The following is a 17,111-nucleotide window of genomic DNA, read 5'->3' as shown; positions in this document are numbered from 1 at the left end:
TTGAATATTAATCAGAGAAATTTGATGTGCATAACCTATAATCCTTTTACCCATTATAGAAATCTTTGTACAACAAAAAAACATAAGCGGAAGTATTCTTCTTTGTTTAATTTACTACGAGCATAGTATTTTGAATAAAAAGAATATAAGAGGCATAAATATGACCTTATCAGTACTAAATAATGGGAATTAAAACATCTTTCCGCTATCCTACATAGTATATATGAATAGAATAATATTATGACGTGTAGAAATAATCAAATTCTCTTGAGATAAACAAAAGTTAAATTTGAAAATAATTTAGCAATAGAAGAGAACAATCTTACATAGATTTATGTGTCATTAAAGGAGTATATATAGTAAGAGGTTAAGAGCTGAAACTTCATGCCAATTTAATTGCATTTAAATTCAAAATCGAATACTTATCAGTTAGTTAAACAATATCTATTTGATAAGTTAGGATTCTAAATTATTGTTATCATATAATTATATATTTGAGTTTGAAAATGATATTTAAATTGGTTATCCTTATCTTATAATTACATATTATGTTAACTTCTTTTTCGAATTAGAGATAGGATATAGGATAAGTACCTTTTTTTTTTTTTTTTTTTTTTTTAGCTGAATGGGATAAGTACTTCATAAGTGATGGACTTGTAGTCACTATCAACTATCAGGTTTGTTAGCAATTTAAACGGACTTGAACTTTTGAATAATTTTAATTCTGGCATTAAACATTTTTAAGACATTAAATCTCATATTGCGTGTATTTTGTTACACTTTGAATCTTAACTTTTTTTCCTAATTGATTGAATTTTTAGTTAGTTCAGAAAATTAAATCTATTAAATTTGAATATATTTTATAGATAAACATTCTTTTAAAACATACAAAATGCAGAAATACACATATATATCTGAAAGAAATTGATATGAGTACTAAATTAGTTGTTAGCTTGCAATTCCATTGGTTAACAACTTAATATTCAATATCATTAACCGAATGAGTTTTTAAATGTGCATAGTACGAATAATTTCTTTTTAATGTGTTTTTTTAATGTCTCTTGTTATGATAGATAATTTTAATTAGCTAGCAACTAAATATATACCGTTAGAATTAAACATCTACTACACTTGAAATAACCATATATATACTATATATATTCATAAAAATATAAGCATTAGATTATTCCTGATAGCTTTTCTTGCGTATAAGATTGTTCCTAATAGTTTAATTGTAAGCACTGAAGTGACATTTGTTGCCCATTGTTTTCATAAAGCTTGATTTATTAGAAATATATAAAGTAAATTGAACTATATAAAAAACTCTAGAATTGTGCGTAGGGTTCGTGCTAAAATGTATAATTAGGATGTGACTACACAGACTCAAGATAAAATCACTAAAGCAAATGCGATATCCGGACAATAATTCTTAGAAGAGTTTCTAAGAATTTTCTCAACATGAAAGAAGTGGAACCTTGACTGTTCTTAGACCCAAAGACTTGACAAAATTTGAGAAGACAAAAAATACACCAAGTCCTGCAACCGTAAATGTGGTGGCAAAGTTATTCCTCTAATCAGTCCAAAGACTTTTCAAGTTTTTCTTGTACTAAACGGATGTACACTAGCTAGCTACATTGAGAATTTTTGCATGATTAGCATATTTTCTCAACATGAAAGAAGTGGAACCTTGACTTTTCTAGCCCCAAAGACTTGACAAAATTTGAGAAGACCAAAAATACACCAAGTCCTACAGTCGTAAATGTGGGAGCAACGTTATTCCTCTAATCAGTCCAAAGACTTTCCAAGTTTTCCTTCTACTAAACGTGTGTACACTAGCTACATTGAGAATTTTGACGTGATTAACATAGTTTATAATTGATTCTAATATTATATAAATCTAAGTTTGAAAACATTATCTTTCAATTCAAAAACTTTATCTTTAAAAAAATGATATTTCAGTTCAAATGAAAAAATAGATAAACATAAATATTGGTAATATTTGTTTTTAAATATTTAGCTTTAGATTCAAATTTGAATCTTTATATTTCAATTATCAATTCAAAACTTGTATTACAATTCTTATTAACTTTGTTCTAATTCTCATTGATTTTGTCTTAAAATTGCCAAGTGGCTTGTTATTAGCTTGCCACTTGGCTTAATCATATTGCTTGCACCTCTCCTATTTTATATATATAGATAATAGATATATTTTACTAATGGAAAAGGGTCATATTTGCTCCTTTATTATCGAAAATAAGCTATATTTGTCCTCTAAATTTTCAAAAAATATACCACTACTATCATACTTTAGAGCTATATATACCCCTCACCCGTTAAATTAGCTATATTTACCCTCTCACCCGTTAAAACTTCTTTTTCAGCTTTAATGCTCTTATTGAATGAATAAACTTGCCCTATTGTTAACCGTAAATAATTAATTGGGACAAGGGAGTATATAACTAGCATACTTTTCAAACGTTACCAAAATGAAATACTCCCTCCGTTCACTTTTACTTGTCTAGTATTCTAAAAATAGATTCCACTTTTACTTGTTACTTTTAACATATTAAGAGAAGACAATTTTTTTTTTTTCAGTTTTACCCATAGTATTAATTACTCACTTCAAATCATTTTTCAAATCCAACAAAAATATGCATCAATTAATATGGGTACATTGGTAAATTATGTACTTCATTTATTATTTATTAAACGGCGTGAAAAGTCTAAAGTATACAAATAAAAGTGAACGGAGGAGTACCTATGTAAAGGACTTGCTAGAGAAAAGTAGAAAGGGCCAACCAAAGAGTGTAAAACCAAAAGTGTTTTTTTGTCACGACCCAAATCATGGATCATGCGGGCACCCACACTAACCCTCCCTGGTGGGCGAACCCTTCAGATAACTACCTTAATTTGATACAACATGCGGAATAAATACTGTTATTATAAGAAATTCCCAAAATCTGGTCTAGACTCATACAAGAGCTTAAGAAGTTTACAATTTGAATAGATAACGGACTCAAATCGGATACGACTTGTTTAAGGATAGAGAACAACGAAATCTAAGGAGAGACTACCGGGTTGCAATAGCTCACCCAAACATCTTTGACGAATGCCTCGAAACGGTCGTGAGACTCCGAACATTACACGAAAATAACTCTACACTCCGGAAGGAGTGTAGCAAAGAGTAGTATGAGCACAACACTGAGGCTCGTAGGTATCATAGGCCGACAATGGTTAGTTCACGCATATAAACAAGAAGCAACTAACAAGTAAGCAGATAAGTAATCAAACACGGTCACACATCTAGCCGCACGAGAAAGTCTTGCATTAACGATAGTCACGGGGGATCTCAATATCTCGGATTATAAGCCTAGGGAGAATTCTATAAACCTCGATTCCATCCGACCTTTAAAATAATACTCACAAACAACAACTCGGTAATTCACAAATCAAGAATCAATCGAGAGAATGTGCCATGCAATGACATGAATGACCATTCAAATGAGTGCTATGCAATGCAATGTCGTGCTATGTAAATGTTATGCAATGCAGTAGTCACCTCTCTCCACTCCCGTACACACATGCTATGGCAATGCCTCATAGTCATGACCCATGGGGGACCCGCGAAGTCCATGTACCCTCGCTCCGGAATATAACCTCGGATCGAGCACACTCTCACGATCCAGACAAAGACCTTGGGCATCGGACACTCCATCGTTCCCGACAAGAAACCTCGGGCAACAAACACTCACAATCTCTGCGAGAAACCTCGAGTCTCTCTGTCCTCTCAATCTCGGCGAAACCTCGGGTCTCTGTCGTTGTCACTCACAATCTCCGGCAGAAACCTCGGAGTCTCTCAATCACTCTCCTCACCAATATAACAACATAAGAGTAATATGAAAGCATGTCATGCATGATATCAGTCTCAACTATATCACGATATGCAATAAACGAGTACAAGTCATATTATTGCCCACGGCTCAATCATCAATATTACCCTTCCCTTTCATAAGGTGAGGAGCTAGTATGTGATAAAGATACAACTAGGTGATAATTACATCACATAGCACATAGAATATGGGATGCATGCCTCGCATGGAATCAACCTCAATAATCGCAATCATAGGTTCCATAGATTCATACTAGGAATTGCAATTCAATATTCAATTCTCGATAATAACCTTCCTCTTCCATATGACCAGTGGGATAACAAGAGAGAGAATTATATCAAATACATGAAATCACAATACAATGACAGCTCACATAACAATATCGTAATAATGGCGACGAGCCCACATATATGATATCACAATAATGGCGACAAGCCCACATACTTGATATCACAATAATGGCGACAAGCCCACATAACAGTTGGTAATACCAACCTAGATGGAATTTACCTCCACACCATGCCCGAAGGCCTATCATGCTTTCCCCGTCAATCACTACTATTTACATACGTTTCGCTAACCGGAGTCTAGACATAAAGTAAACCGTAACCTATCTCAATGCCGAACAGGTGTCACGAACTTTCACGCCAAAGCTTTTCCTTCGAAGTGCTTCCGATCGGACCAGGTCTTTAGTGCTTATTCGTCACACAATATGTGTACGCTACCCAATAATACTTTAACCTATATTAAGACGCCAACAACTATGGTTAAGCTACGGGGAGATTCAAACGTATTCTAACGTTAGTAACTCCTTTCTAGATGTTTAGGCGATGTTTTCTCTTGTATCTAAACCAACCACATACTACCGATACAACATCAATAATTATGTGTTCAATACCAATCCGGACAGCCCACACAATATTCTAAACAACCCACATTCATAACATGCAATAACGATTCACATACGGTTTCGACATCCTCAAGTTACTTTTATTAGTTTGTAGCCTTAACGTTTGCATGTAACAACTTATAACAGCCCATCCAACATACAATATGATGTATACTCTTAACTTATAATTATTCTTTCCAACTTAATGAAAACACAAGTCCAAAACAGTCCACTACCACAACATGTCCAAAACGATCTCTAACCGACAACATAACGATGTTCGGAATTCTTGCAAACGTTTACGAACATACTAAGCCAACCACATGCGATTTTTATACATCATTTCATGTCTTCTTTTCATATAATTTCAGTAAGTTATGACCAGCTATCCACACGACAAGTACAACATCAATTCATACGCAACTACGCTATATCGTCATTTTTATAATCCTTATAACAACTCACAAATGACTTTAGTTTCAACTCCAACCATTAAACACCTTCATTTCCATCATAAAATTCATGATAATAACAATCAAAATATCAAGTAAAAACAGTTCACTAACTTCTTCACAAAACAGTCCACACACGGCTACACCATGCTTCAACATCGCTCACATAAAATCATAGATTCAACCATTTTCATACTAACATAACTTCACCTTTAACCTTCCAATTCTTTTCATTCTTTTTACCATGAGATCTATGATAGTAACAACCATATTTATTAAAGAAAATCAGTCCATTAATTCCACCAAAACAGTCCCTACGGCCAACTAACATTCCAACACCAACTTTCATGATTTTATACATGCGATTCATGTTCGTCAAGTTACAACCATACTTCAACATCAACACATATAACCCCATAACTACCATCATGTTCCAACATCAACACACCTTATTTCATGCATACAACTTATATTCACACATCTACATCACCCTTAATACATGAAAAGAAAGTTAGATCTTACCTTGACAACTTGACTTTCTACTTGGCTAGAGTTGGTGACTTGAGATGGAAATGGTTCTTGTTGCTCCAAATACTATCTTCACGTTTTAGGGACCTTCTAAAGGGTTGAAACACCTTGGAAAATAATTTTTGGATCAAGACTCAAAGAGCTAAATTTCAGCCCTCTTGGCCGAATGGCTCTCTCTCTAGGCTTAGGTTTTCTTTCTTTGTGTTGTGTAGTTGAAATGAATTGTGATGGCTGATTTCTTGGTCATTATTTGGTTCAACTTTGATGCCTACAAGTTGGTCACATGCTCCACTTATGGCATGATTCATTCCATTAACTTTACACTTTAAATTTCCTAATTTGTTTTCTACAACTTTAGGCCAACCTCACCTTCTTGTTTCTCCTTTCTTCTTTCTTTTCAATTGTTTACAAGACAATCTTATGTGTGTTGAATGATTCATGCACCACCCTTTGTCTATTGTAATCATGCCAAGATGGATGAGCAATATTTAATGTGAAATGATCCCTCCACCATGTTATGTCCTCCTAAAACAATGTATACTTTCATAAAGTAGTGGATGCTCAAATATTCAATTGTATGCTTCAACTTTTTCTCCTCAAAATTTTCAGCCCCTTGGCCGAACCTCACCTTGGTTATGAAGTGTATTTTAGTTGTCCACAATATAATGAAAGTGTAGTGGATGAATCAACATTTAATTGCCCATTTGTATGTCTTCCATTAACCTTATTTTAGATGACTTTGAGTCATCTTTATACCTTGGATGTTGATGCTCTTGTTGGCTCATTATTTTCACCAATTTTTACTTAACACCACACTTAAGTAATTCCTAATCTCCAATAACATTCTTGTACTAAGAAAAATTTGTAACCGATTAGTTCTAGTTTAGAAATTAAAATCCGAAGTTTCTATCTCACGTTGATTCTTTCGCGAATAACTCGACGTATAAAAATACGGGATCTAACATTCTCCCCTCCTTTAGAACATTCGTCCTCGAATGTCAAATGAGGACTAAAACTCGTCAATTAAATAACCGAATCACCCGTTATCGCAGACTATAGACAGCAAGATTAGACCACGAAAAGGGTGTTTTAGGAATATTAGGCCTAAAAGTGCTAAACGACCAAATGGGTCGTTACATTTTTAGTCCTAATCACAAGTCAAAATGAACTCTTTGCACAAGAAGTCAACAAACCATTGAAGTTCACTTCTTCTCTAGTAATAATTTATAGTCAACAAGAAGATTAATCTTGCTTACACACGGAACCAACTTATAAGAAAAATTAAAGAAAAAAAGCAGCTTATGGCCTATATATGCGTCCATCGTATTTAGCTAATTTACCATCTTCAGAAAATAGAGCAGTCAAGAAGCACAAGAGAATTTATTAAAAACCATGGCCTTTTATCTTGATAAGATATTTCTTCTCCTATTTCTCTTCATACTGAGTTCTCCCTCAAAATCAGATGCCACTAAATATCACAATAATATGACAGATAGGCAAGCACTCATTGCCATTAAGGATGAAATAATTGATCCCTTTGGATCTTTGAGTTCATGGAATGAGTCCGTTCCTTTCTGCCAATGGCATGGGGTGGTATGTGGAACGCGACATCACAGAGTCACTGAACTAAACCTTCTTGACAAGAAGCTCGCGGGTGTGTTATCACCCTCTGTTGGAAATTTGAGCTTCCTTATACGACTAGATATCGGAAACAATAGCTTTTCTGGTAATATCCCTTCGGAAATAGGTCGTTTGAGAAGATTGCACTATCTACATTTGTATAACAATTCATTCCATGGTGAGATTCCTGTCAATCTATCGCTTTGCAGTAACCTCATTGAGTTATTTGCTTTCAAGAACAATCTTGTAGGGGCGCTTCCGAAGGAGCTTGGCTTTCTTTCCAAACTCAAAAACCTTGCTTTGAAATACAATAAATTGACTGGTGAAATCCCAAAAACTTATGGGAACTTGTCGAGTCTCTTGGAAATGAATCTCTTGGAGAATGACCTTGTGGGTAACATCCCTGATGAGTTAGGGAAACTAAAAAGTTTGAGAATATTTGATGCGGACATCAATAGGTTATCTGGTACAATTCCGAGCTCACTATTCAACCTTTCCTCCTTGAAAGTCATTGATGTGTCCGTTAACCAACTTGAAGGTACTCTCCCTTGGGATTTAGGCATCAACCTTCCTAAGTTGGAGTGTCTCAGCATTAGTGAAAATCGATTCAGTGGGATGCTTCCTAATTCACTATTCAACCTCTCAGGACTGGAGTACCTTATTGTTGGCGGCAATAACTTTGGAGGAGAGGTTCCTAGGGTTGATAAGTTGCATAATCTATATTTCTTAGGCATGGATAATAATCAGTTTGGGAGTACTGACAAACCTGGTGATGACTTGAGCTTTGTATCTTCCTTGACCAATGCAACTAACCTGACACATCTATATCTGCAAAATAATGCTTTTGAAGGGACATTTCATGAGTTTTTCAGCAACCTCTCAAATGATCTTGCCTTTGTTGACTTGTCAAACAATCGGCTTTCTGGACATATCCCGGTAGAGATTGGGAAATTTGTCAACTTGGAAGAGCTTAGGCTGAGCGGAAACCAACTAACAGGTATCATCCCACCGACTATTGGGAAGCTTTATAAGCTAAGATATTTGCTCTTGTCCCAAAATAGAGTCTCTGGAATTATACCCTCATCCTTTGCAAATCTGAGCCTTTTATCAGAATTAAATCTTGATCATAACAATCTTAGAGGTAGAATACCCTCAAGTGTTGCAAAATGTCAAAGTTTGCTGTATCTTAACCTGAACCAAAACAATTTAATCGGTTCAATACCCAAAGAAATGTGTCTCCTCTCTTCCTTAGTTGTTCTAAGCCTTTCTAGTAATAACTTGACCGGCACCCTTCCCAAAGAACTCAATAACCTTAAGAATCTGGTATCGTTAGACGTCTCTTTGAATAGTCTAACTGGGGAAATTCCTAGTACACTTGGAAGTTGTGTGACAATTGTTAACTTAACAATGAAAAGAAATTTATTTCACGGGCCTATTCCTTCCACTTTCAATTCACTAAGAAGTCTTCAAGTTTTAGATCTTTCTCATAATAAGCTGTCAGGTACGGTTCCAAAGTACTTGGAAGGCTTTGACTTGCATCTCTTAAACTTGTCATTTAATGATTTTGAAGGTGCCCTTCCAGAGAGAGGCATCTTTGAGAATGTGAGCCTAGTTTCTTTAGTCGGAAATCCTAAAATTTGTGGTGGTGTGCTTGGCCTGAAACTTCCCAGTTGTAACTTTAGTCATTCAAAGAATCATAACTTTAAACTTGTGATTCTAGTTATATTGGGAATTTGGGGCCTAGTTGTTATGGTTGGTTCCCTTCTCTTCTATCGATTCGGAAAGACCAAAAGAACATTTCCTTCTTTAGATAAAGATCTAAACCCACTCATGTTCATGTCCTATCAAAGTATACTCAAAGTGACCAATGGGTTTTCTGTGAGCAACTTGATTGGTGTTGGGAGTCATGGATATGTTTATAAGGGAAGTTTAGAAACAGATGGTAAGCATGTTGCTATAAAAGTGTTGAATCTTTTACAGCATGGAGCTATCAAAAGTTTTATAGCAGAATGTGAGGCCCTGAGAAATGTTAGACATCGGAATTTAGTTAAGCTACTTACTGCATGTTCTGGTGTTGATTATGGTGGCAATGATTTCAAGGCTTTGGTTTATGAGTTTATGGACAACGGAAGTTTGGAGGACTGGTTGCATCCAGATAATTCAAGAGAAAATGTCCAGCAAAGAAGGTTGGGGCTTCTACAACGGCTCAATATTGCTGTTGATGTTGCTAGTGCGATCCACTATCTTCATAATGATTGTCAAATATCAATAGTTCATTGTGATCTCAAACCTAGCAATGTTCTCCTAGACAATGAATTGGTTGCCCATGTTGGGGATTTTGGATTGGCAAGATTCCTACATCTGACTAATAAAACTACTTGTAGAATTCAGACAAGCTCTACAACTTTTAAAGGATCTATCGGCTACACAGCTCCAGGTAATTTCACATATCATCCATGATCATATTCCATAAATAATTAAGTGTGAAAATATTAATTTTGAATGTGGTTTAAGGTCACAACTTGAGGATTAAGCTTTTAGATTATCGCACATTGTAGCAAAATACTACTTTTGGGGCGACTGTATGATAGTCCCCTGATACATTTCTGTCTTCCCCTCCTATCAAAATGAAAAGAAACAAGAAAAACTAGATTAGTAAATTAATCCTAATGATGTTGTAATAATTTTTGATATATTTTCATTGTAGAGTATGGAATGGGAAGCGAGCCATCGACGCATGGCGATGTGTATAGTTTCGGCGTTGTGTTACTTGAAATGTTAACCGGGAAAAGGCCTACAGATGACATGTTCGATGGTGATTTAAGCCTTCATGATTTTGTTAGGAATGCCATGCCTGATGGAACACTTGAAATAGTAGATCCAATTCTTAATTTGGAAGAGGAAGAGATAAGCCGAGAGAGCCCTCGAATTCCAAGTTTCATAAGAAGGCAAAAAATGGTAGAGGGTTTAATCTCCTTGTTTGGAGTTGGAGTTTCTTGTTCAATGTATGATTCATATAAAAGAAAAAACATCAAGGAGGTGGTCAGAGAGTTGTGCTATATTAGAGATTCTCTTGTTAGTTGTACATGAAATAGTTAATACTTTTTTTTTAAAAAAAAAAATAAGGTTGAAATATATTATTCTCATGAATAATATGAATATAATGTTTTGCTTATTTAACTCGTATTTGTTCTCATCAACATATAAAACTTTTATTTGTTGACTAGATGAGTGATTGCCTGTGCTAGGAACGGGCCAAACATTGCAAGTAGCTATGTAATCTTTTTTTCTTCTTTTAACTAATAATAATCTAGACAAACTATGGTGATACGGTACAAAGAATTGTGGGACATGCTTGGTATACGTGAAATACTTGTATGGAGATGTTTAACTGATAAAATACTCAAGATTTGACTTTCTAAGATGCACTAGTAAAGACTGCATAATATTTTCTTCAATCCCAAAAGCTCCTCTCTTAACATCACAAAAGCTAGAGGATCGGAGTTTAGCCGCTTACTAAGCAATTGTTCTATACGGCCAAGTAACCAAATCTCTAAAGCCTCACCAATAAATAACCTGAAAAACCATATTGCATTATTTGGGGTCCGGTATGGAGGAAAATATTTTTCATAAGACGTTTTTCAATTTTTTTCATGTTCGGTTGGTCAAAGCTTTTTTGAAAAATATTTTTCAAGGAAAACAAGTTTGCGCATAATTACTGCATAAACGGAAGAAGCTTGGATGATTTGGAGGCTCCAAAGCTCGACAATTGGATAGTCAGGAAGATCTTTGTCCAAGAAGGTGAGAAACAGGAGGCCCAAGAATGCCATATTATGATTCTTGAGAACTTAGCTGAGTCTAATAGCTAGTTAATTTGTACATAACACTTACTGGTTGAATTAAAAAAATTTCATTTGACCAAAAAAAAAAAAAAGTAATCTTCTATAAGAGTTCTTTAATTATTTTGGAGTAAATATTTATATCACCCTCCTATGATTGCATTAAAAAAAAAACAAGTATAGGTATCCGCGCTATGCACGGATTGTTTTGAAGAAAAAAGAGTGAAGAGAGACAATAGAAATATATGTCTATGAACCATGTATAACATACAACAGATTTTATATTCTCATTTTTTTTGGATCATTCTTATTACAAATTAAGATTTTTGAAGATATATGTAGCTGCTACTGACCATTTCTTCAAACAATATACAATCTTTAATACTTCAGGGATCAATATCACAATAACATGATGCAACACAAACCAAACAACATAAATGCTAGGATTGTTTTTTTTGGGGTAAAATATGCTAGAATATCTTGATGGTTCCTTAAGATATAGAATTTCTTTTACTCGTTTAACTATATTTTTATTTAATCTTTTGCTCAAAATTTATATCACAATTTTTATGGGTAAAAATCATTTTCCCCTTTCATTTTTTTAAAAAAAAAAAAATCAAACAACTTCCGCAACTTTGAACAATTGACGTCCCACCCCCAAAATCTCAATTGAACATTCTAAGTACTTTTTTACCCTCTAAGTTATTAATATTTTTCTTGTTTTAATTTTTCAATGTGATGATATTTTTTTCCTATATATATATATATATATATATATATATATATATTGGAAGCAAATGAATAAAAAATTAAATGAGGGAAATAACTCTCATCGTCTCACAAAAACAAATTAACTTTGTCCTATCAAATTTCTTCTACATTTAACTTAATTTATTTACAACCAATTCATGTTCAATTTTTTCTTTTTTAAGAATAATAATAATTTAAGTGAAGAAACTTGCACCTATATATTCATCTATGGGTTCTCTGTCGAAAACATCATTATACTCAATATTTGCATTTGTTGGTATCAGTTTGAGAGACATGAAAACTTTGTCCATCATGGAAGAAGATAACATCTCATCTCCGCTTTTGACCCCGTCACTTGTTGATAAGTTGGTATTTTACCAACTTATCTCTTCCTTAATCTCATATTCTTGCAATGTTTGTTTGAGAAAATAGTGCATTTAATGTCGTTTACTTCCATTTTACAGGTTTTATATGATTTAGAAGTGATCGGAAGAAACCAAGTGTAACGACCCGTTTAAAGTCGTTATATCAAATTTCCATAGAAATTTTGCCCATTTAGAGCATAATAATAATAATAATCAATAATTTTGATGCGAGGAGACCGTTGACACGCTTCTCGAGGTGTCTAGACTTTTCTCGGGCGTCTTTTTGTGAAATATAGGCTTTAAGCGAAAAAGAATTGACTCAAAGTTGACTTTTGGGTAAACGGACCTTTTTCGAAAATTCGTCGATTCCGAGAGGTCCGAATGGTCATTTAGAACTTCTGTGTATGTCTGATTCGGTTCCCACTGCACTCGGATGCATTTTAGGACTTGGGTTGGGAAATTGGAATTTAGGTATTGGGGGTTGACTCAGTCAACGAGACCTCCGTTGGAAATTCTGAGGCCACGAGCGCGTTTGTAGCGTATTTTTATGTGTGTCTATGTATGTGGAATGTGAGCAGATGGCCTCGAGAATTAGTCGAAAAATCGGATTGAAGTGTGAAAACTTGGTAAGTTTCATGTGTTATTCGGTGCACTAGACTGTAGACCGCGGGCATTACTTGCTAACTGCAGCGGTCACCTTGCCGCTGGAACGGTCCATGCCATTTGGGTTTGACCGCTGAGGACAAGCAATGGTTTAATTAGTATCTGATGTAATGACCCGCTTGGTTGTTATAGTCTTTCGACACTTTTTGACCTTTCCCCGAGCTTGGTAGCTCACTTTTGACCTGAGAGGACCGTTGACATGCTTCCCGAGGTGCTCGAAGTTGATTTGGGTGACTTTTTAGGAAAATCGGGCTTTAAGCGAAGAAGAGTTGACTCAAAGTCGACTTTTGGGTAAACAGGCCTTTTTCATAAATTCGTCCATTCTGAGAGGTCCGAATGGTCATTCAGAACTTGTTTGCTTATTTGGTTCGGTTCCCAATGTACTCTGGTGCATGTTGGGACTTGGGTTGGGAAGTTGGAATTGAGGTATCGAGAGTTGACTCGGTCAACGAGACCTCCGTTAGGAATTTTGAGGCCACGAGTGCGTTCGTAGCGTGTTTTTATGTATGTTTTCATATCCGGTATGTGAACAGATGGCCTCGTGAGATAATCAAAATTCGGGTTGAATTGTGAAAACTTGGGATTTTTCTGGTGTCTGGTGCCCGCTTTGGCGGTACCTTACCATCCTAGCGGGGCAACGCTCGGTCAGCCACCGAAGCGGCCGGTGTGATTTGCGCACGACCACCGGCGGTGCCGTTGAAACGGTCGCTAGTCGCGGGTGTCGGGCAGTTAATTCATTAAATGAAGTTTTAAAAGCCCTAAGTCCTTCGTTTATTACTATTCTGAAATCTGATCTATTGGGAGCAATTCTAGGTGATTATTGGAGGAAATTCTTAGTGGTAAATCCTACTATCTTCCTTCCAGTTCCATGATTTCATTATTATCTTAGGATCCCATTATCATTCTTCTTCTAGGTTTTGTAATCTTGAATTATTGGTTGGGTTAGCTTGTTTAAGCATTAAATTGATGATTAGAATCCTTTATTTCATGAATGCTTCCTAATTAGTGGCTAATTTACGGAATTGGAAGTTAGGGTTTATACCCAAATTTGGGGGTTTTGCCTAGAATTCGAATTTGAGTAAATTGTTGGTAATTCTAGCTTGATATTGATGGGAATTGATCACCTAGAGCTTTAATTTCATGTTGGAACCTTTAGATTCGTAATTTCACCCTTCTAGTTTGGGGATTTGGGTCTTGAATAGAAGTACGGTTCGTTTGATGTTCTTCTTGATTCGAATGCGCCTAGAATTTCTTTATCTCGAGGCTCAAAGGAAAGGGAAGTCTAAGGAGTGATTGTTGGTGATATTGCTGTTCGGCATTCCAGGTAGGTTACGGTTTACCCTATGGTGAGACTTCGTATAGCGAAGCATATATTTAGACGATATTGTCGGAGAATGCATGTAAAACTTCGGGTATGAAGTTGGGTTGGATATTGTCTTGGGTTGGGCCTTGTTGTGTGATTGGGGTTAGCCACCCCGTTGTGTGGTGACTTATCTTGTTCTATTATTGTTGGCCGATGCCACGAGGAGATTGTAGATCTTAGAGACTAGGGATATATCTTGATCATGATATTGTAGTATCTTACTTGTTGACGTTTGATACGAGGATAGTGTTCCATTATGGCTTATTGTGAAGTCTTTTCATGATATTGTTGGTGTGCCTATGCGTGGTACTTTTGATATTGATTTGATTATTGATATTGAACTCATACATTGCACGTATTCTCATCCTTCATGATATACTGTTGATACATTGATGATACTTGAGGAAACACTGTTATAAGCTGAGCTCAGTTGGATGAGAGTGACGTGAGGACCGATGTCTGATGTTTATCCCGAAATCGAGAATGAGTAGTAGCGATGTCCGAGGTTTGTTCCGGAATCGTGAGGATTGTTAGCGATTGCCGAGGTTGTTGCCGAAATCGTGAGGTACATGGACTTCGTGGGTCCCCTATGGGTTGTGCTGCCGAGATGTGATGTTCCATCATCAGAGTACATGTGTACGGTGCATATGCATTGCACTTATATTCCATACATTATTGCATTGCATGGTACTATAGCTTCTATAGTGATATTCTTATGATGTACTTGTGGTATACGGATTCGGATTGAATATATTGAGACTTGACACATTTGGGTTTAGACGCTATAACATAGGTGATGATGTGTACTTGGTTACTGGCTCGTGTTTGACTTATACCTTATTGATTTACCTGTTATCTTACTTTATTGCCTTGATATGTGTTAGCCAAACTTAGTCGGCCTATGATACCTACCAGTACTCGTTGTTTGTACTGACCTGCACTTGCTGCATTCTTTTATGAATGCAGAGTTCCAGGTGGGATCGACCTCTGCTTCTCGTGGCTGATAGTGGTTCAAGAGTTGCCGTTTAGAGTCTTATAGGGTGAGCACGAGGACGTCCGCTGCCTTGAAGATTCTTCTTTTATTTATGTCATACTTGATATTTCGAGATATATTCAAACTATTGATGTATTATTGTTATTTCCAGACTTGTAGATTCTAGTTAGTTGCTCTTGTATGGCTAGACAGATTTCTAGGGTGGTTTTGATGTATTTCCGCATTATCTATCTATTATTATGTCAGGCTTACGTATTTGTATCTCTTCCGCTTATTTTATTTATTTATTACTTCATGTCTTTAAGATTGTTGGGATAAGGGTTCGCTATCGAGGTAGGAAAGGTCGGTGCCCGCGTGACTTAGCTAAATTGGGTCGTGATAGATTCGGATACATGGTCAAGTTCAGTATCTAGTTATGGCCTAAGGACTCGATTATGTGGAGTCGCGATTAGACTCGGTTATTATGTGGAGTTGTGATTAGACTCATTATTGTGGGAGTTCATGAGAAATGGAAAATATAGTTCAGAGGGTTACATGATCTCCATGTTTTAGCGTTGGGTTGCTCGGAAGTGACAAAGTGCATTGATGGCTTAACAATAGAGGCTTGCTCGATGATATGATCAGTTTCGGAAAAAACTTCCGCATCCTCAAGGCTTTATGATGGTGTGCGTGACATTGGTGTACTAATGACGGGTCGACGATTGAGCAGCGGTAGAGTATTAGACGTCGGTATGGGAGGACAAGTGTAAGTTCGGTAATGACCATCGAATTGGGCAAACGTATTAGGATCGCGCGTAGTAAAGAAAGGAAGTTCACAATAAGGACATGAAGAAAGACTTTCGTGGAAAACATGTAGCGAAGTGAGACTTCATAGAATATCTTAGCCATGAGTACTTTTCGTGAGATTGGAAAGGGAAAAATTGGTATCTGACATGTTTGCCAGGATAAGGTTGCGACTGGTGCTAAGGGTCATTCTTGTTATGGGATCATTGGTGTTAAAGGACTACTCTGCTATGAAGAGAATGTTATGGGCACATCGATTGATCGATAAATTTGACTTAGTAATGGGCTTCTGAGGAGCTAGTTGTCACGACCCAACCCCGTAGGCCATGACTAGTGCCCGAGCTGGACACTCGTATACGCACCTGTTAGCTATAATCAATCCACAACTAAACATAATATGAAACTCACAAAACAGAACGTTATCTCAGAACTGCCACATATATGTATATCATCACAACCTGTCTCCTGAGGAGTCACAACCATCAACAGATAAACAGTACATGACATGTTTATTGTGTCATAGCGTATCGGGAACGTCCCGACTATATATACGCAAGCCGACAAGGCTGCCACTACGTACAGTATCCCAAGACATATATACACACGCAAGCCGACAAGGCTGCCTTCTGGTGGGAACGTCCCAAAACATAAGTCATGCTACACACGGTTGGACAACATCTATATACAACCCACACATATGTCTACGGACCTTCAAGAGTATCAACAAAGTGACATATGACGGGACGGGCCCCCGTACCGCCCCGGATAAACATATACATATATCAATAGATGCGGTGCCAAAAGTCTAGGCTCCGGAACAACGGAGCACTCCAAGGCGAGAAGTCCTAAGTTTGGAGGATCACCAAATCGAGTATCCGTACTGCCGCGGGCATGAAACGCCCCCCGAAGAAAGGGGGTCGGACGAAATATGTACCCAGTATATAAAGCATGAAATACATTAAGGAAAATCATAAG

The 17,111-nt window shown here is 36.4% G+C and overlaps 1 protein-coding gene across 1 annotated transcript; it reads left to right on the top strand.

The window, feature by feature from the left end:
* Positions 1–7,059: 7,059 nt before the first annotated feature.
* Positions 7,060–10,484, top strand: LOC132053546 (putative receptor-like protein kinase At3g47110). Its single transcript, XM_059445629.1, has 2 exons — positions 7,060–9,816; positions 10,087–10,484. The coding sequence occupies exons 1-2, from the start codon at positions 7,152–7,154 to the stop codon at positions 10,467–10,469; spliced, it is 3,048 nt and encodes a 1,015-aa protein (XP_059301612.1). The 5' UTR covers positions 7,060–7,151; the 3' UTR covers positions 10,470–10,484.
* Positions 10,485–17,111: the final 6,627 nt, after the last annotated feature.

Source organism: Lycium ferocissimum, chromosome 4 (assembly GCF_029784015.1).
Source record: "Lycium ferocissimum isolate CSIRO_LF1 chromosome 4, AGI_CSIRO_Lferr_CH_V1, whole genome shotgun sequence".
NCBI lineage: Eukaryota > Viridiplantae > Streptophyta > Magnoliopsida > Solanales > Solanaceae > Lycium > Lycium ferocissimum.
This window is presented reverse-complemented; position numbering and strand designations above follow the sequence as displayed.

What these genes read in the sequence shown, in the direction of transcription:
- LOC132053546 (XM_059445629.1), top strand. Translation starts at nt 7,152, where the DNA reads ATGGCCTTTTATCTTGATAAGATATTTCTTCTCCTATTTCTCTTCATA. An exon ending in TATCGGCTACACAGCTCCAG is followed by an intron (nt 9,817 to 10,086) that starts GTAATTTCACAT and finishes TTTTCATTGTAG; the next exon opens with AGTATGGAATGGGAAGCGAG.